This window comes from Berghia stephanieae, chromosome 6 (genome assembly GCF_034508935.2).
Source record: "Berghia stephanieae isolate SIO BIC M18660-M18661 chromosome 6, UCSD_Bste_1.3, whole genome shotgun sequence".
In the NCBI taxonomy this organism is placed as follows: Eukaryota; Metazoa; Mollusca; class Gastropoda; order Nudibranchia; family Aeolidiidae; genus Berghia; species Berghia stephanieae.
Window position 1 is genome coordinate 12,270,585 of NC_088365.1, and position 22,500 is coordinate 12,293,084.

At 36.5% G+C, this 22,500-nt stretch overlaps 1 protein-coding gene across 1 annotated transcript in view; it reads right to left on the reverse strand.

Annotated features, from left to right (window-relative positions):
• The window catches only part of LOC144975770 (protein bicaudal D homolog 1-like), a 32,347-nt gene that overhangs the window by 3,354 nt on the left and 6,493 nt on the right, over positions 1–22,500 (reverse strand). Inside the window, exons 2-9 of the mRNA XM_078919957.1 lie at positions 14,215–14,430; positions 13,002–13,127; positions 11,714–12,014; positions 9,305–9,435; positions 4,303–4,512; positions 2,831–3,031; positions 1,460–1,582; positions 58–261 (exon numbers count right to left, since the gene is read on the reverse strand). Of these exons, the coding sequence (XP_078776083.1) occupies positions 58–261; positions 1,460–1,582; positions 2,831–3,031; positions 4,303–4,512; positions 9,305–9,435; positions 11,714–12,014; positions 13,002–13,127; positions 14,215–14,430 (1,512 nt within the window). The remainder of the gene's footprint in view (positions 1–57; positions 262–1,459; positions 1,583–2,830; positions 3,032–4,302; positions 4,513–9,304; positions 9,436–11,713; positions 12,015–13,001; positions 13,128–14,214; positions 14,431–22,500) is intronic.

Genomic DNA, 22,500 nt, shown 5'->3' on the forward strand with positions numbered 1-22,500 from the left:
TTTCTAAAAGTTTTTACAAATTCATTTCTTTTTAAAAAAATAAATAATAATACTTACTGTTCCATTGACGACAACTTTTCCATCCCCAGCAGCAGTTGGCGACGATGCCTTGGAAGATGATGGGGTCTCCTCGCTGGACTCCCTCTGGCCTGCGTCACCCTTGGCGTGATCTAACATGACACGAGACGGCGTGTCGCCAGTCACCTGACACACCAAATGATACAGTTGGGCCAGATCCTCTGTGATGCGAGTCAACTCCACCTGGATGGGTAAAAGCATCACATTTCAAAATGAATGGTTTTAATTTTGATTCTGTTTTGAAGGGTTTTACAGTATTTGCCACATTTTAAAGTCAATTGTGCGGCTATGTGGTCTTGTGGTATGGCACTTGCTTTTGGATCGGAAGGTCTTGGGTTCGAGCCTGACTCGGAGCATAATTTAGTCCTTGGAATAGGTTCTTAACTAACATTCTCTCACCGTTTTCCAAGGACTCAACTATGCGCCGAGCGAGGCTCGAACCCAGGACCTTTCTATCTGAATATAAAACCCACCCACCCTCGGAAGCCAATTACTCCCTGCCCTAAGGGGAATTTCAATTTACACATTTACAATGTGTAATGAAACATTCCGGACTTTTGTGTACTTATTTGAAGAAAGAAAAAAAAACCCCAAATAAAAATGTTTACACACAAACTGACAAATAAATATAATCACAAAGAAAAGACATTAATTGTTTAAGATTCTCTCTGTGTCAAATCATCTCTCTTGCTCTCTCTCTCTCTCTCCCTCTCTCTATTTCTCTCGCTCTCTCTCTCTCTCTTTTTTTTTCTTTTTCGAGCCACCAATAATTGCAACAAATAGCACTTTGACTATTACTAAGCTATCCATACTCTAATTTTGATACAAGTTTCACAATTTCTGGATCATACGATTCAAGTCAGGACATCTGTCAAATATTAGTTAGTGGGGCCATGTGGTCTAGTGGTATGACACTCGCTTTCGGATCGGAGGGTCCTGCGTTTGAGCCTCGCGCTCGGCGCATAGGTGAGTCCTTGTAAAAGGCTCTTTACTCACATTCTCTCACCGTACTCAGGTGTAAAATGAGTACCTGGCCGTTAACAGCGTTGTCTTTGTCCGAAAAATTGTAATATCGCCTAACAGGCATCATGTCCCGTCCTACATGTTAAATATTGCTGTTGACCAGGGACCCCTTGTAAAGCGCTTTGAGCACATTTAGTGGATATTGCGCTATATAAAGCTCAATCTTTATGCGCCCAGAGCCTCCAACCAGGGGGATAGGTTGCGCAATATAAATGTGCATTATTATTATTATTATTATTATTATATTAGTGTACAATGCGTTTAAAAAAAAATTACATTAAATTTACTATCAATCAACATGACAATTTGTTACAGTGTCCATTAATAATAACAGCATCAAACAGCCTTGTTTTGTTACCTGTAGGTTTTGTAAACTGGACTGTGCTAAACCGGACTGTTGTGTGGCTTCTAAAAGACTGGATTCCTGTTTCTGGATGGTGGCTTCATACTTATCACATTTACCTTTCAAAATGGCCAATGCCTGAGGATAGGACAAATTAACATTATAATGAAGAGCAAAGCCAAATCGTTTGTGAGGCTATGTGGTCTAGTGGTATGACACTCGCTTTCGGATCGGAAGGTCCTGGGTTCGAGACTCGCGCTTGAGTCCTTGGAAAAGGCTCTTTACTCACATTCTCTCACCGTACTCAGGTGTAAAATGAGTACCTGGCCGTTAACAGCGTTGTCTTTGTCCAAAAAATTGTAACATCGCCTAACAGGCGTCATATCCCGTCCTACATGTTAAATGTTGCTGTTTACCAGCGACCCCTTGTAAAGCGCTTTGAGCACATTTAGTGGATACTGCGCTATATAAAGCTCAATTTAATTTAATTTTCAATGTCAATGGAATTAAACATTTTTTTTGTGTGAATGATTCAAAAAATTAAAAAAAAAAAAACGAAAAAACTGCAAACCAGCCGTAAGTAAAAACCTGTAATTGTAAACAATTACATCGAACTTGAAGAAAAACATTTGCATCTTGTTTTACAAGGCCAAAGTTGTTGTGAAAAGGAAGACTATGGAGATATGAGACACCCAAGTGTGCTGATAAGCACAAGTACGACCTCTAAAATTTGCAAAAGTCCTTACTGCACTGTAGCAATAACTGTCCTCTATAAGATCTGTAGTCAATCCCGAGTAAACATTTAGGACGGGACATGACGCCTGTTATTAGGCGATGTTGCAATTTTTTTTTTTTCAGATGGAGACAACGTTGTAAATGGCCAGGTACTCATTTTACACCTGAGTACGGTGAGAGAATGCGAGTAAAGAGTCTTTTCCAAGGATTCAACTATGCGACGAGCGAGGCTCGAACCCAGGACTGCACTGTAGCAATAATTGTCCTCTATAAGATCTGTAGTCAATCCCGAGTTAACTCCCTCAACCCTAACACCGACTATATCCGTTGTTTACCCGGTTTACTTTTACCCCATGCCTATTTATTACATTTTTCTGAGACAAATTATAGGCGTAGTATCAAAGCTAATGTTTTTAGTTTTTGCATGTTAATGGTAGTTGAAGAAACTTATCTATGTACATGCTCATTTTTAATACATTTTTTCCAATTTTGAAAAGTAGCAAAAATCTCTAGGATTGAGTGAGTTAAGGTAGCCCGCCATCCCCAATGTTACCATCTCTTTTGTCTGGAACTGTGGTCTCATAAAGAATTTTTCAGGATTTTTATTTTCAACTAGTGCCTAATATTGAATTCTTTAAATGCACCACCGACCTCTTCAATGCTGGTGTCCTTGGCATTGGCAGCCCGGCTCTGTAGCCGACTGATTTCCTCCTGGAGGCTGCCTATCTCCCTCATGGCCTTGGAGTATTTCTTCTCGTTGTGCTGGAAATTCTTCTTCAGCTCCAGCAGGACCTTCTTGTCAGGATCTGACTCGCCGGCTATTTCAGCCATCAAACCTTCATCGTAAGATACCTGGTATTGAGAACCATAAAAAAAGCATCAGTAACACACTTTATAGTCACCTGGAACAACTACAAAAGACATTTAACTTTTACGTCATGGTACAAGACCGAAGGGCTGGAGCTTAGGTGGTCGATGGTTCGGATAAGTAAGAGAACCATAAAAAATTGTCAAGATCTGACATTACATTCTTTCACTTGGACTTATTTTAGAACAAAGACAAGTAGAAGAGAGAAATATGTTAGAAGGATAGACATAAGGAGGGTGTGAGAAGGCTAGAAAAGTGTGGGAGGGATAACTAATATTTAGCATCTCCACAGACCTGCCAAATTGAAAACTTCAAATTTAGTCATCATCATCATCATCATTGTTATTATTATTATTATTATTATTATTAATATTATCATCATCATCATCAACATCATTAATATTATTATTATCATTATTATAGTAGTAGTAGCAGTTGTAGTAGTAGTAATAGTAGCAGCAGTAGTAGTAGTAGTAGTAGTAGTAGTAGTAGTATTAGTTGTAGTAGTAGTAGTAGAAGTTGTCATTATCATTATTATTATTATTATTATTATTATTATTAATATCATTACCATTATTTAAGTATTATTACTGAGAATTAAAAATTCTTAATTTTCCATACAATTTCTTCGTAATTGGCTCCAAAATTTGTCTGAAATTCGTAAAATTACGAAAAATTCGTAAGATTCGGCAGGTATGTATGTCTCAATTAAGGAAATCTGACGTCATCCTGGACTGATTGATCTCTACCATCAACGATTATGATATAAAGTCAATTCCAACTTCCTATGATACTATCCAATTCAACATAACCTTATCACTTTAGGAAGTTCACATACAACAAACATTCGAGATAAATATTCCTCAAAGTTAAATCGACAAAATAGTAAATATAAAAGCGGATGCATCCAAAATTAGATAAGATTTTTGCCACATGGTGTTCGAATCTTTAATGCACAACTGTGATTTAAATTAAATACTATCTTTTAAATATACACACACAAGTTCGGACTAGAGGCCAGAGGTATGGTCTATCTCAATTTATCAAATAAATATATAAAGTGTTGCTATCGGTTCTTGGTTGCATATTTTTATATTTTTGTGCATTTGCATATATATATATGTAAAAATTGTCGCAATAGATTCTCAACTTTGTGTTTATACATTTTCATGCATGCGATGTCTGTAAACAAATTTCCATTTCTTTTTATGAATAAAGTATATTATATTATTATTATGAGACAAAAGACACCCACTGTCAAATCGTTAGGAAGATTTGGGCTGTCTTGCAGAGACGCCACGTGTGAGATGGCGTTCTTGAGGTAGTCTGTCTTTTCCTTTTGTTCCATCAGATCATTCTGCGTGGCTTCTATCAAGCTCTTGGCCTCATCAAGGGCTTTCTCCAGCTCACCCTTCTCCGATTCTGTTTCTTTCAATTTCTTTTCCAAAATACTAACTTCATTACCCTGGCAAAGGTTTCAAGAGAAAACAAGATTATCAGAATCAAATCTTCCAAATATTTCAGATATCTCACTTGAAATAAAATGAAAGTCACTATCATTAAAATAAATAAATATAAAAAGACCCCCCCCCCCCCCCCCCCCCCCAAAAAAAAAAAAAACAAAAACAAACCAAAAACAAAAAAAAACAAAAAAAAACGAAAAACAAAACAAAACAAACATAAACAAAAAAAACCAACAATTTTTTTTAAAAAGGACAATATTTTCTAAGACTTACTTACCAAAAGCCGTTGCATAACAATATTCAAATACAAATGTTTAATGAAAGTAAAACCAAAAACAAAACAAAACACAATTAAAAAAAACAACAAATTACGAAACTTAAAACTATCATTATGATGGCCAAATGCACGCTTTCACTTTCTAAACAGTTTCCTTTCACTTTCTAAACAGTTTCCAGGTATTGATATAAAAAGATCCAATAGAGTCATCATTATCTGTGAAATTTGATATCAACATTTTTTATTTTTAGAAATCAGTGTACTGTCCTTAGATATGCATCATAGATAATATCACGACAGTTTAATTTCTTTGGCTTCCAAAAGAGAGCGAAGGTAGAGCTACATATGTGGAGTTTCAAAGATTTTAAGAACGAAAAACAAAAAGACAAATAAAACAAAGAAAAAAAAATAACTGACAAATATACAAAGACATCATTGTTCTGGTCAATCACTGCTCTTTGTAGCTTAACTGATTCCGTCCATTCCTACGCTCTCAGCGTAAACCCGAATCGAGCTCGAATCCATTCCTACGCTGTGAGCGTAAAAGCGAAATGTGAAAAGAAACGTTCATATTTTGCTTTGTTCCGACTTTTTAATCAACCGAACGGAAGAAAACATTAAAAATAGCGCGTCCTTTGACAGAATCAACTGCCTTTTATCAATTCTTCAACTTTTTTATTAAAAATATGTGTATTCTTTTGTTGCGACCGTCGTTGCTACGAAACTGACAACAAACATGGACGCTGGCCCGTCAAGGATAAGACGACATACTGCTGAGCAAGCACGTTTACTGTTTGAAACTTTGGAAACGGACAGTGGAAGTGATGGAAATTCATCGTCTGATGAAATGGATAATGATATTACTATTACTAATAATGGCAATGGCTCAGTATCATCTGAATCTGATAGCGAAGCCGAAGACCAGGTATCAGTTGCTCCTCCCCCTGCCAAGAGAAGGCATATCACTGCTGATGACTTACCTGTTTGGTCGGAGGTAAGTGGGTGAAAACAATTACAATGCTAACATAAATCTTGTCTACTTGTTTGTACTTGTACTTGTTACTTTACTTGCTTTGTTTTTGTTTTTTGACTTTTTTCCGTCATCACTTTGCTCTTTTCATTTTCTCTCACGTTTGTGTTTACATTTCTAGTAAACACAAACCGAAACTAAGGATATTTTGTCAAAATCTGAGAATAGAATTATCAGATTGATTCTGTTGACACTGATGCCGATGTTATTGTTGTTGTTTAGTTGTTCTTTGCTGTTACTCTTGTGTGTCTTTTTTAAAAATTCTATTGTTTTATTATTTTTATCCTGAACAATCTGCTGGTCAAAATTTCTGGGCAAATATTCTTATTTTTTAGTCTCATCAGTAATCCCCCCCCCCCCCCCCCCAGATGATTATCATGGACATAAACTATTACTTTATTTATTGGTTTTATTTTCATTGTGTAAACTAGAATATTTACTGAGACTGAGACTGAGAAGATAATTATTTTATTCACATCTGAGTACCGCATTCCTAGCCAAATTGCAATTGATGTTGATATTTGTTTTGGTTCTGTTGTTGTTGCTGATACTATTGTTGTTTTTGTTGTCTTGCATCTGTGTTTTGTTGTTTTTCTTTTTTAAATATACAAACGTTCTAGGACAATTTTTTCTGAACATTTTGTTGATCAAATAGCAATTTTTTAACGGCTGGATTTTATTCTTTACTCTCAGTAGTAGGTACCTCCCCCCCCCCGAATATTTATTTTGACAACAAAAACAATCTCTTTCTTGTTTTATTTTTCCATGCTATTCATATTTTCTTTTTATTTTATATTTCAGATTACAGAAGGTGATGCTGAAACAAGAAATAATTTCAGATTTTCACCATCACAAGAGCCAGGACTGCGGGCGAATTTGACAGTGCAGTCAACTCCACTTGATGTTTTTCTTCTTTTGTTTTCGACACCAGTCTTAGAATTTCTGATCAATGCTATCAATGCATATACAGCCTACAGGTGTGCCCTCAACAATCCTCCTCTAAGACAGTCTGTTTTCAACAACTGGAAACCTGTCACCAGGGCAGAGATCTACAAATTCCTGGCCGTCATAATTCAACTGGGAATCGACAAACCGCCATCAATTCGTGTATGCTGGGCATCGAAGGACTCACCGAGTTACAAACCTTGGTACCACCATATGTTTTCTCGCCTAAGATTTGAATCCATCTTCCACAGCATGTTGCATTGCTCGGATTCTGCCACAGCCTCTTCGAAGGATAAAATTGAACCCTTTATGAATATGCTTTTGGAAAATTTTCGATCCGCATTTTATCCATTTCAGAATCTTTCGCTGGATGAGATGGTTGTGGGATTTCAGGGCGTTGGGTCTATAAAATGTTCAACCCCCAAAAGCCAAAGAAATACCACATCAAAGTCTTTGGCTTGATGGATAGAACGACAGGATATGTCGTTAATCTCTTGACGTACTTCGGAGAAAAGACGTCTTATAATCCCGACGTTCCACATGACAACGGGCAGGCTGTGAAAGTGTTTGAGACTCTTCTGCAACTGTTCTCAAAGGGTCATCATCTCTTTGCTGATAGGTATTATACTACAATGAAACTTTTGGAAGCCTTATCAGCAAAGGGATTTTACTACACCGGCACGGTCAACACGAATCGGTGTGGATTCCCTCAGGAAATTCGGGCTCTAAAATTGAAGCATTTGGAGCGCAAATGGTTTTTTACAACCCCCAAAGAGGCCGATATCTCTTGTGTCATGTGGAGGGACAAAAAGGCAAGAAAACCCATAGTAGCTTGTTCAACAAAAGCATCGTGTGAAATGGCTACAACTGCAAAAAAAGGAAAAGTGATGGAGAAACCCGGTCTCATCCATAACTATAACAACAACATGAAAGGATGTGATCGGGCGGATCAACAGACGGGCTACTACGGGACCTTCAACCGCAAGACTGTTAAATGGTGGAAGAAACTGTTTTATTTTATGTTTGAAATGTGTGGAACCAATGCCCATATTTTATTCACCCTGTCTCAAAACAAGAAGATTCCTCTTCTGAATTTAAAAAAAAAAACTTGTTGAGGAAATGACAAAGCTTTCAGTTATTTCACGGAATGACTCGGATCGAGCAAGGGATGAAGCTCGTCAGCCTGGCCGCCCCTCTACCTCCATCCCTGAGAGGTTTGTAGGGAATCTAAACCTCATCTCTCATTTGGAACAGGACAGAGCATGTGTGTGGTGCAACAGAGGCACCACAGGGAAGAAGAAAAGGACAAATTATTTCTGTCGTGTATGCTCGACTAAGCCTCATCTCCATGCAAAAAAATGTTTTGAGGAATACCACACAGAGTCAAAATTTGATTTTTAGAACTGCTGCTTATTGTTTGTTATTTTATTGTAAAATTAGTTGTAACATATAGGATTAGGACAATTTTAGCTTTTGTTTATTGGTAGGATGTGCTATTTCTGCAAACTGTGTGACTGTGGCAATTTTTAGAAATTTTGACTGCAAACAGTTATATTGCTATAAAATCTTAGATTTTTAGCATTTCAACCTCAAATTTGGACTACATACTTAGGATATATGTGTAGTTAAATATATGTGATTCAAAATGTCTTTGGATTAGCAGAAAACATGGAAATCTGATGTAAGTTGATAGTAGAGTAACTTTTTTTTTTTTTTACAATTCATTGATTGCATAATTTTGCTATTTCATTGACTAATAACCAAATTTTATACGTGTAAAATTGTCGTAGTCACATTAATTATTCTTTTCTGATTAAAATGATATATTACATGTCATACAAATTATTATAAGAGATATTTATTTTCCAAAAATAAGATAGGTACCCAATGGTAAAAAATGCTCAGGAAAAATAACTCTGTCAGAACCCTCATAAAAACCTGGACGGAATCAGTTAAAACATATTATCTTAACTGCAGTGTATCTATCAGTGTATCACCATTTTTCTCAGATTTAAAGGGCATCAAGAAATCTACTGACAATGGCCTTGATGTGATACTTCATAATTGTTCCTAAACTTGTGTTTTATTCCCGCACAGGAAACTGGTTTTTAAAACGATAATCCAGCCCATTCAACCCTGCATCTATTAAGATGTTTCAACAAGATACAATATCATTATCTTATATTTTTTTTAACCTCAGTCATGGGAGACCCCCAATGTTTGTCGTCACTTTGCCAGTTTAGGTTTATCTCCGTCTTTTAAATACGACAATAAACAGGTATAGGGATATTGACCTTAAAAAAAAAAAAAAAAATTTTTTTTTTTTTAATAATTAAAAAATTAAATAATAAATAAATAAATAAATAAATAAATAAATAAGTTAAAAAATAACACACAAAAAACTTGATTTTATATGACTTAATAACCCTGGTACATTCTTAGATAGGGGAATTTAGTAGTAATCATATACAACATCATTATCAATACCAGTCCTCATCAATTATTGTTATTACCATCATTGATTGCATTGTGTGAACCTTACCTTGATCTCACTAAGAAGGTCGTTGACGGTACCAGGTCTAGGAGTGGAAGGAGTAGGGGCGGAATTGGAATTGGGGGAGAAGGAAAAGTCAGCAGTGATTCTCTTCAACGAACTGGCATCTGTGTCATCGTCTGAGGAAATATTTCAAAAGAAAGTATATAAAAATCTTAATACAGTCATGTTTGATCCATAATCCACAGCTGCCAACCCCATCTGATGAGAATGTGTACAATGGGACCTCAAAATGGGGGAGATTTCATAAAAATGGGTACAATCCTGAAATCGACGGAAACTAACCATTGTGAAAGTAAGAGGAAGGTATACTTTCATAAAGTCACACTGCACAAGCTCAATTGCAGCAACAATGATGTTCCCAATACTATAATCCAATCCTTTCAGAATTCTACCTCCCAGCATGAAGATCATAATTGGGCAAAAAATATATGAATATCCACTTGGTCACCAAGGTTTCTCAATAGGCTAGTAATAATATGAATAACAGAGTAACACAACATACACTGAAAATGGGTACAATCTTGGGGGAAATGCGTACAAGCGTACAATCGCTGAAAATGCGTACAATTCCGCAATTTTTGCAGTAGGTTGGCAGCTCTGCATAATCTAAATCTGGTCTGGTATTATGGTAGAGTGAACCAAATACTGCTAGAGTGAACCAAATACTGCTAGAGTGAACCAGATGCTGCTAGAGTGAACCAAATGCTGCTAGAGTGAACCAAATACTGCTAGAGTGAACCAGATACTGCTAGAGTGAACCAAATGCTACTAGAGTGACCCAAATACTGCTAGAGTGAACCAGATACGGCTAGAGTGAACCAGATGCTGCTAGAGTGAACCAAATACTGCTAGAGTGACCCAAATACTGCTAGAGTGAACCAGATGCTGCTAGAGTGAACCAAATGCTACTAGAGTGACCCAAATACTGCTAGAGTGAACCAAATACTGCTAGAGTGACCCAAATACTGCTAGAGTGAACCAGATACGGCTAGAGTGAACCAGATGCTGCTAGAGTGAACCAAATACTGCTAGAGTGAACCAGATACTGCTAGAGTGAACCAAATACTGCTAGAGTGACCCAAATACTGCTAGAGTGACCCAAATACTGCTAGAGTGAACCAAATACTGCTAGAGTGAACCAAATGCTGCTAGAGTGAACCAAATACTGCTAGAGTGAACCAGATACTGCTAGAGTGAACCAGAAACTGCTAGAGTGAACCAAATGCTGCTAGAGTGAACCAAATACTGCTAGAGTGAACCAGATACCGCTAGAGTGACCCAAATACTGCTAGAGTGACCCAAATGACCCAAATACTGCTAGAGTGAACCAAATACTGCTAGAGTGACCCAAATACTGCTAGAGTGACCCAAATACTGCTAGAGTGACCCAAATACTGCTAGAGTGAACCAAATACTACTAGAGTGACCCAAATACTGCTAGAGTGAACCAAATACTGCTAGAGTGAACCAAATAAAATTCCATTGCCACACCAAATCACAAGACGGAGTGTAAATAAATTACGGATGCTGCATCATATTAACTCACTCAATCCTAGAGATTTTTTCTACTTTTCATAATAGGAAAAAAAAACATATTAAAAATGAGCATGTACATAGATAGTTTTATTCAACTACCATTAACATGTAAAAACTAAAAACATTAGCTTTGATGCCAGATACGCCTATAATTTGTCTCATAAAAATGTAATAAATAGGCACGGGGTAAAAGTAACCCTGGTAAACTACGGATATAGTCGGTGTTAGGGTTGAGTGAGTTAAAAAAAACAAACCAAAAACCTTTCACATAAATGACAGGTGTTTGTTTTTGTTTTTGTTTTTAAGGGTTTTACGGCGCTTGCAACACATTAAGGTCATATCAGCACCAGTAAAATGGAAGAAAATGGGATAGTAAAAAGTTCTAGAATTACAATTAAAGCACAAAAGAAAAGGTGAGACAAAGGGGAATTGGTTCAATTAGGGAACAGATGTAGATTCCAAGAGCACACCGTCAAAGTACTTTGCGATCACCTAAAAGTCTCATCCAGACATAAGCACAGGTCCCAACTAAGAGGAATACACTCAAATGTTTACAAATCATATAAAATAATATGTAAACTAAACATAAAACAAAGCATAACAGAGAGATGATTTACAAGGAAAAAAATATTATCTCCCAAAGCTATAACTATACATTCGACTGTTTCCCTCCCAGCCAAGGAACTTCGGCAAGGGTCAGGACAAAACTAAGTAATCTCATTCCAAGACAATGACAGGAAACAATTGGAAAATGGGTATAGGGGGGATAGAAGACACACCTCCCTGCCCATTATGGGAGGTCAGGATCCCCACCCAGAAAAATGACAGAAATGACTCTTTTAAAAAAAAAATGATTACCATGCTCAACGTGATTCTCAAAAGACAAGCCTTCGCTGAGCCCACCGAGCTGTGCCAGATTGCTGAGATTGAACATGGATTCCTGTGATATTCTCTGGTCCAGCTCCTTCTTCAAGTTGTGCCTCTGTTCCCGTTCCTGTACCAAGGAGGACAGAGCCTCTTCCAACTTTTTCTCCACAATTCCCTTGAGACTGTCGAGTTCTTCCATCTGGAGGTGCAGGTCTTCCAACTCACCCTGTAGCCGATGTGTCTCGTGTTTTGTGGCCTCAAAATCTACCTGGTTCTGTTTTAAAACAGATACCTTTGGAAAGGAAGAAAATAAAAAAAACCCATTTTAAATGGAGTCATGAATTGAATATCAAAGGGAAACATTGAGCTTGATTTTTATGTGCATGCAATATCCCCTAAATGTGCTGAAACCACTTTACAAAGGGTCTCAAACCAACAGCAACATGTTACATGTAGAACAAGACATAATACCCGAAAGGTGTAACAACAATTTTTTTTGGACAGATTCAATGCTGTTATTGGCTAGTCACACATTTACACCTGAGTGCAGTGAGAGAATATGAGTAAATGAGCAAAAAGCCTTCTCTAAGAAACCAACTTTGCACTACCGAGAGTGAGACTCGAACCAGGAATCCATGGGTCCACAGGCAAGAAGTGTCAAGCCACAAGACCATGAAGCTGCAGTTTTTTAAAAAAGGAAAAAGGGGGGAGAAAGAAAAAAATGGCATTGACTCCAAATAACTAAAAAGCTTGTAAAGGCAAAATTGAAATCTTGGGCATGGAGACAAGATCAATGGTCTAGAGAAGGCTGGTTTTCTGAGATACCGTTTTCCTGTTATTTTTTTCTTCCTGATTTGTCTGGCATTTTACCATAAACATCTTTTCAAATTTTCACGGTATATCAATTTATATTATGCCGTTCTGCAATGCATTGTCATCAAAGAGACTTTCATTACCTTTACTCTCTCCTTACCGATGATTTTCAGTATTTTCCCAAAATGGCAGGCTTACCCAGCAGAAAAATGGATTTTTTAAACTCAAAAAAGCTCTCTACAAAACAACTTTATGTTCTTATTAATCAAACAAAGACTAGATTGACTTCAAAGTTTGTGATGCACAAAATAAATCTGAATAAAAAAAAATGTATATTGTGCCGTAACAAATGTGACAATTTTGCTGTATGTGGTATGGAGAGGGTTAATGCAGTATTTTAACCAAGAATAAAATGTATAGAGATATATAATTACATAATACATAAAAAAAAGGAAAAATCACAAACCTGTTTTTGAAATGAGATATTTTCTTCCTCCAGCTCGGCGTAGTCCAAGAGATTTCGATGTTCCCTGACCTTGAACTCCTTCAATTCATGCCTCATCTGTTGTCTTTGGTTTTCTAACACCTCCAACTGTCAGAACAAAGGAAAATCAAAAATATTAAAACAAAACAAAACAAAAAAACCCAAAAAATAAATAAATAAGGTACATTTCAAATTAAATAACAAAAACACAAAATTAAGTTCTGCAATTGTGTCAACTATTTCAAAATAAGATAGAATGAACTATAAATGAAAACCTGGAAAACACATAATCATCAAATATATTTGTCATTATTTTTTTCTTTTCGTTGACTTTCTATATGACTCTAACATACAATTTAACATAAAATGATTACATGTCCCTATTTTCAACTGGGTCGGTGTATTCGTATCAATTCTTGCTGATATATTCGATCTTTAGTGAGAAAACATTACTCGAAAGATGTTTTGTGTGGCTTCACAATCAATCTAATTATTTGTTGTTGTTTCACAATCAGTCTTAACTATTTGCGAACTGCTTGTGTGGCTTCACAATCAATCGAATTACTGTTTGTGAGGTTTCACAATCAATCTTACTAGATCACCCAGAAAATTAGAATTAGAGGATTTTACCACAGAAAAGAACCTCAATTATATCAACTTTCTCTTTTTTTTTTCCGTCTTTGGCATTCCTGACTACATGACATCAACTAAGAGGCTGAGTCTAATGGCAAATATGATAAACAGTGTCCTTAACAGAATCAATTGATACATTTTGTTTGATTAACATCACCAAAACCTGGACAGATTTAGGCTTCATAAGCCTGATACAGCTGAAGGACAACTTCTTAATTTTTTTTTGGGAAGATACCATGTTGTTACTGGCTAGTCGCACATTTACACCTGAGTGCAGTGAGAGAATATGTGAATAAATGAGCAAAGAGCCTTCTCTTAGGACTCAACTTTGCACTACCGAGAGTGAGACTCAAACCAGGGGCCTATGGGTCCACAGGCAAGTGTCATGCCACAAGACCATGAAGCTGCAGGTTTTAAAAAAAGGAAAAAAAAAAAAAGGGGGGGGGGGGGGGGGGGGGGGGGGGGGGGGGGGGGGGGGAGAGAGAGAGAAAGAAAGAAAAAATGGCAATGACTCCAAATAACCATTGAAAAAAGGCAGGGTATTCATCATTCCTTCACAAACCTGGTGCCCCATGTCAGAGTTGTCACTGGTCAGTCTCTCATTCTCTGTAGTCAATCGCTGTAAGTTGGCCCGGGTGGTCTTCAGGTCTTGCTCCAAGTCTGAAATGGATGACTGGTAGTTCTCTTCCCTCTTGGCTGTCTCCTCCATAAACTTCTCCTCGTCATGGATGTCGCTTTCATGATGTCTCTTGAACGTACTCTGATGCTGGGAAAGGGCCTGAGGAAAGCAGAATAAAATCTGAATTTTGCTACCTTCACTCTATGCATTATGGAAATGCTATATAACTATAAGACAGGTATACGAATGAGGAAGTGTTGGAGAAGGCGAGAAAGGGAAAAATATTGATCGATACCATCAGAAAGAGGCAGTTAACTTGCCAAATAGCTTTATAGTCACAATAACAAGCCCAACAAATTTCTCCACTGCACTACTAAAACAATGCTTTTCCAAATCTCCCTATTGTCCCTAGTAAAAAAAAAAGAAAAAAAAGTATTTATTTTGCTACATTTGTTTCTATCGATCACTAGCATGATGACGCATTGTTATTCCATGTCGGTGTCACATTATTGAGAAAATGCTGAGACATCTGATTCAACTGAAAAAAAAGGCAAACTCCAAACAAAAAAACAAAAAACAAAATTTTTTTTTAAAAAACAAAACACAAAAACAAACAAAAACCCAACAATAAGAAACAAAAGCAAGCATAATGTAAACAATCATCAACTCAAACAGAATATAAAAACAAACAAACAAAAAAAAAAGAAAAAAGAAAGAAAAAAAAAAGACCCCCCCCCCCAAAAAAAAAAACAAACAAAAAAAACAAAAACAAACAAATAAACAAAACAAATCCAATCCAATCAACCAAATCAAGGAAAAAAGACATTTCTATAATTCAAATTGTCAAAATCAAAGGAATAGATTATACTTAAACAGAGGAGACAGGTACGATATAAGAAAAAAGAAGAAATAAGCAATTAAAAAGTAGACCAAAAAAAAAAAAAGATCACTCATATTTGTTTTCTTTTAAAGTAGGAAGTAGAAAAAAAAAAAAAGAGAAGAAAGAAAATGGATCTGAAATCATTACTACTCAATCCCTTGCTTCCTAAAAGGGTTAAAAACAACGTACAACTAACTAAGAATCTTTATTTAAAAAAAAACCCGTGCTCTCTTCAATGAAAGTTGGACCCAATCGACCTGGATCTGACCTTAATTGACCCCGCATCGACCCCTGAACACAGAGACATGCTAAGAACGGAAAAAAAATAAATAATATGAAACTGAATCATAATGTAAGCTTCGATTTTATTACAAGAACAGATCAAATGAACGTTTCAGGTTTCCCCTTTATCAACAAAACAGGATGAATGAGATAATGAGACAACGCCACTACCACCACATTATCTCACTCATATGTAGTGTTTCATTCATCCTGTTTTGTTGATAAAGGGGAAACCAAACCCGAAACGTTCATTTGATCTGTTCTTGTAATAATATCGAAGCTTACATTCAATTTCATATTAATTATTTCTTCTAGCTGCTTCGAGCAGCAACATTTTATATTAAGAACGAAAGAAAAGAAAATTATAATTGGTTATCGGTGATCAAAAGGAAACAGATGTTTGCTTTTCATTGTGTGTGTGTATTCATCGACCCGATAAGAAGTGCCTTGGGCAATGGAGTGGAATCGAACAATGTCTACAGTACAGGGCAAGGGCAAAACAATATTATATAACCAGAACAAATTAAAACACATTGACTCACTTCAGTTTAATGTCAAAATTAAATTAAAGCAAAATGAACTAAATTGATGTTTTAAGGGTGTTACGGCGCTTGCAACGCATTAAGGTCATATCAGCGCCAGTAAAAAGGGAAAAAATGGGAAAGTAAAAAGTTCTAGAAATACAATTAAAGCACAAAAGAAAAGGTGAGACAAAGGGGAATTGGTTCAAATAGGGAACAGATGTAGATTCCAAGAGCACACCGTCAAAGTACGTAGTTTGAGACCACCTATAAGTCTCATCCAGACACAAGCGCAGGTCCCAACTAAGAGGAGTACTAAATTAACAAAGTATGTAAAAGAACAGAAATAGGAGAAAGGCGGGAGAGGCTGCAACAAATTGAGCTTCAGTAGCATTGACGGTAATTGACGATAAAGATGATAATGATGATGATGTCGATAATAATGATGGTGATGATGATGTCATCATAATTTAGTAAAATACATTATTATGAATAAAAAAACAAACAATCATTCAAATGAATATAAAAACAAACATTCAAATAAAATTAAAAAAAAAAAACTTTTCTACAATCACCCCCTTCCCCCTCTCCAAATAATATATCTAAACAATACCCCGAAAGGGGGAAAAATAAACGAAAACAAAAAATAAATCACGGTGTTGCATGCCACTACAGATTAAATTGATCCACGAAATTTCTTTTTCATATTATTATTATTATTATTGTTATTATTATTATTCTACCCCTTTTCCTACTTCAGATAATACGAATGTGAATCATGTGTTACTTCAACCCGTTCTGTGGCAACCCCCCCCCCCCCCCCCCCACCTCCCCTTCCACACACACATCGATCTCTCTCTCTCTCTCTCTCTCTCTCCCGTCCACACATGCACACACATATCCATCTCTCTCCCCCCCCCCCCCCCCCCCCCCCCCCCCTCTCTCTCTCTCTCTCTCTCTCTCTCTCTCTCAAACACACACACACACAGACACATTGTACCAAAAAGATTTTTTTTTTTTAAACGCAAAACCCATGCACAAACGCCCACCACAAGGACAGGTAAAGGAATGTGACATCATCATCTCATCACACGAACTTGAACAAATGCCTGGAGGAAGTAAGTCACGTCACGAGTCACACCCATCGTCTGTGAATTTCTCGCCTTTCCCTCTTTCCACTCTACCACAGGACACACACAACACACACACACACACACACACACACAACACACACACACACACACGCTGAAATAAAAATACGTAAAGTGGTTTGCGCGACCCAAGTATTCATTCACGGACATGACACCTCTTATGTAAATTTCAGATTAAACATGGTCGTGTAGAAATCTTGTGTGGATTGTTTCTATAGATAGTTCGAAGATGACGTCACTCAGGTCTTTGTTACTGTTTTTTGCCATCCGCGTTTATGAGTAATGCTCACTGAACTGTATTAACCCGGCTATAAACGTTCATGGACACACACAGTTTTGTGTGTTGGTCCGTTATATTTCCGGATGGCAATGTTATGAGCTTCTTAGCCAAGCGCATACTATCTATAGTCTGACACTAGAACTTACAGTTTGACGTCATTTTTTTTAGGTTTGTGTAGCGTCTAGTGAGTTGCCGTTAGTAGAGCTCAAGGAAACAAGTTATTTCATTGGTTGAACGATTGAATACAACTCACGATTTGTTTTCTTTTGTGGCAAAAGACTGGCATTTTGACGTCATTTTTTGGTCAGTGTCAGGCTACAGATAGTATGCGCTTGGCTAAAGAAGCTCATAACATTGCCATCCGGAAGTATAACGGACCAACACACAAAACTATGTGTAACCGTGAACTTTTATAGTCTGGTTCATACAGTTTAGTGAGAAGTACTCATAAACGTGGATGGCAAAAACAATAACAAAGACTTGATTGACGTCATCTTCGTTCTATCTATAACTTTCCGGATGGTTACGCCCGATCCCGGTCCTTTGCGAGAAAGTGTGTATTCTACCAACTGAGCTATAATATTATAGGGACACACACAAAAGCTGGGCAATGCCCTGGATCAATGGCACAAAATCAATAGGATATTCGAGTGATTGCAGCTTTGTAGCATGGAGATACTGGTTTATATATATAAACACAATTTCTCCACCGTATGAACGAGGGGAATTGCTAGCTGAATTTGTTAGATCTAACGAAGAATACTTTACAGACTAAGTCCCTGTCCAAAGGGTAGCTGATAATTGCTACCGTATTATTGTCCGTTTAACGCCAAAGACTTCCGAGAACGATTAATTAGGAATGAAAAGAATTATAGCTACTACTACTACTACTACTACTGCTGCTGCTGCTGCTGCTGCTGCTACTACTACTACTACTACTACTACTACTACTACTACTACTACTACTACTACTACTACTACTACTACTACTACCACCACCACCACCAGTTTAGAGAAATTCAGACGAAAGCATTTAATGTAACCTTAATAGAAATATAAACCTTTATAAAAACAAATAAATTTGACATTTCGTGAGAAAACGTTATTTGCTTTGCCTTACATTAGCCATCTCCCCCTAACCCCCCCCCCCCCTAAACCGCTAGAATGCAAGGAATTTCTTTTTTATACAATACTACCCCAGCCGACGCAAATTTATCTAATATGTGCAACTAGCCTCAAACGTTTCTGATTCAAAGACATAAAGAACACAGACACACACACACACACACACACACACACAAAATAACAAGCCCGAAATAAACGAACAAAAAACAAAACAAAACAAACAAACAAAAACACCCACTTAAAAAAAAATGATATCACTTGTCCATTAAAAAAAATATATTAGCTAACTCACTCAATCCTAGAGATTTTTGCCACTTTTAGAAATTGGATAAAAATGTATTAAAAATAAGCATGCACATAGATAGTTTTATCAACGACCATTATTAACATGTAAAAACTAAAAAACATTAGCTTTGATACTACGCCTATAATTTGTCTCAGAAAAATGTAATAAATAAATAGGCATGGGGTAAAAGTAACCCGGGTAAACTACGGAATAGTCGGTGTTAGGGTTGAGTGAGTTGAAATCAACTTTACAATATGAATGTTTTCGGAAATGTGTTATCATTACGCGATACTAATTTATGGAGTAGTAAGATAAACAAATACTAGAGAACAGAAGCCCTCTGATAATACCATTAAGTTGATTGATTACAGACTCGAGTGGATCCTATAACCATCAACCCTTCTTTACCGGTAGGCGCGATTCAGTTGTACTCTTACTGTGGACATCATAATCATATCTTATTGTTTACACCAGAAGAACATTATTATTATTATTATTATCATTATTATTATTATTATAGACAATATGGCGAGAGCTTCAATCGTATCGCTGCTGCTATGTTACAGCATTACTTTCTTGGTGAATTCGTTTCGGACTGCACTACTCCCTTAGAAAACACTTTTACTTTCCTTATCGTCGAGAAAAAAAAAAAAAATTCTATTAAAATTGTATCGATAGATTGAGTTGACCCCCCCCCCCCCCCTCCCCGCCAAACCAAAAAAGAAACCTCAAAAAATCCCAAAACAACAAACAAACAAAAGCGAAAAAAAAACACACAAAAAAAACACAAAAACAAAAAACAAAACAAGTACAACAACAGCACACAAAAAAAAAAAACCAACAACCAAACGTGTCAAATCATCATCAACCTTAGATTTCTCTGAAGTCTCCGATTCAATATTTTCTGTCAAGCTGAGGGTCATCGGGTCATATTTACCTTTCATAAAATGTTTGAAAATAAATAAATAAATTAATTATTAAAAATCATAATAATAATAATAACAATATTATACAAACCAAAGTGTTTTGAAATTGTTTTGTAGCGCAGAATGTAACCAGATAAATTAGGCATTTTATAACGCTTATTTATTCAATTTATAATTCACACTTTGACTTTTAAAACCAAATATGGATCAATAAAGTTTAGTTATTTATTTATTCATCTAAATGGTGAGAGAAAGTATGATTTGAAATAATACACTTTAGATAAAGTCAGGACATCAACAAGCTATTGATAGATAAAAGGACATGTTCTTATTTTTATCTTACTATAACTATTACTATCAACATGCTATGCACTCTGAACTGGGATTGTCAGATCAAGAGCATAAAACAAGAAGGCTATATGTGGTTATGTGGTCTTGTGGTATGACACTTGCTTTTGGATCGGAAAGTCCTCGGTTCGATCCTCGCTCGGCGCATAGTTGAGTCCTTGGAATAGTATAGGCTCTTTACTCACATTCTCTCACCGTACTCAGGTGTGAAATGAGTACCTGACCATTAACAGCGTTGTCTCTGTCCCAAAAAGAAATAAATGCGCCTAACAGGCGTCATGTCCCGTCCTACATTTTAAATGTTGCTGTTGGTCAGGGACCCTTGTAAAACGCTTTGAGTATGTTTAGTGGATATTGCGCTGTATAAAAGCTCATTTAAGGGGGTTATAATGCTATAAAATACAAACATCATATTTCTCTCCAATGTTGGATACAATTTCTTTAATCCTATCATTGAAGAGATGATGTTTCTATCTAGGGTGGTATACGTGTATTCAGAAACTCAATACCAGACAGCTTAAAGCTGGGCTTTAATTGTGTTTATAAAAATGAAAATGGAAAACAGCTTCGATGCCATAGACTTTAAGATTCCATACGATTTTAATTATTGAGTCTGACTGGTTCCTCGTAACGTGATCTTCCTATTATTTTTTTTATCCATCATCCTGTTAAATCTTAAATTTGAATAACCAGCATCTTGTTTTACATGAAGAATTACATAGTCTATACATTTAAAAAATAAGTCAGATTTGATTTCCACTTCATTGACTTGACTTGACTTAGATGCCTTTCGCGTCTCGACCGAAAGATCGGGTCGCCTTGGCTGTTTCCAATATTTCCTGTGTGAGGTGTCTCCAATATTGCCGGTCCTCTGCTAGGGTTCTCAGATTTTCAAGGTCCCCTGCCGTTATGAGACTAATGCTTTGTCCAAGTGTTGTGAGGTTTTTGTTTAGGATCACGGGGAGTGTTGTGATCGGTCTTCCTCTGAAAAGGTTCCCGTGTTTTTGGAAGTATCCCGACATGGCTTGGTTTGCTGGTATGTTTTTGTCCCTGCGTAGTATGTGACCGAAAAGTTGCCATCGTTGTTGTAAAATGTCAAGGGAGATTGGTCTTTCTTTTGTGATCTTATAGAGTGATTCATTTGAGATCTTTTTGGGGTATTTGATGTCCAGTACCCTTCTTAGCTGTGTGCGATGGAAGGCATCCAGATGTTCTTCTTCGGATTTTGTCAACGCCCAAGTGCCGCAGTTATACAGAAGTACCAGTTTTACAAGAGCATGGTACAGTTTCAGTTTGGTTTTTCTCTTTATTTTGTCACCTCTAATCCATACATTGGTGAGTTTACTGAGTGCGGCGTTTGATAGCTGTTTTCTTCTTTGTACATCCTCGGTGTCTCCAATTAGTGAGCCGACTTTCTTTGTTCTTTTCCATTCCTCTTTGTTCCTCGATATTGTTGTAAATTCGGTTTTATTGGCATTGACTTGGAGGTTATATTTCATGAGGGTATTTTGTATGATGTCTATATTTGCTGGTGTTGATCCAATAAAATCGACATCATCTGCATAGGCGATTTCTCTAGGGATTGCGTTCTCAATATGAGTCGTTGGTTTTGGAATGACTTTTCGAACTTCTTTCAGAGCGTGTTCTAAGTATATATCATTCTGCCTTGGAATATCATTTCCAATACTCGATATTAAATGTATATTATACATATAATTGGTTCTAAGGTTTGATCATGTGAAAAGTCCTGTTTGCGAAAGAACAGCGTCCTACCCAAAGGATAAAAAGCAACCAATTGTTAATGTGCGCTTAAAGCCACAGAAGCCTGAGATCAACTCTAGTTAAGTGAGTCCGGTGGTGGAAAACGACTATTATTTCCGCCAACAACACTACTTGCAATAATATCAATATAATTATAATATAGGATTGAAATCGTTAAAAAAAAACAATAAAAAAATTTAAATAAAACAACAAAAAAAAACCTAAAGTAAACAAACAAAAAACAAAGGTAAACATTTTTTTAAAAATGTGATAACTCTCCAATCACACAGGGAGATCTGTCCTAATGAAAAAAAAATATAAAAAAAAAAATATGAAAGTAACAATGTTTACATAAAGGCATTTACAATTTTGATAATGAACACGTGACCTTATTTGTTATTGTTGACACAGAGAATGTTATTCTTATTTGTATTTCTGAGTTATAATTAATCTCTTACTCTTACCCATTAAACCAATGATACCATACCAAGTTGGCTTATCATACTCATAAATAAATTCGGATAAGGGTAGTGGTCTACGACGACTATGACAAACAAACACACACACACACACAAAACACACATTTAACATCAAACCCATACAGAAAAAAAAAAGGCTTTTCAGAATCAGCGCGAGAGAGCTTCATCTGATATAACCCATTGATAAATG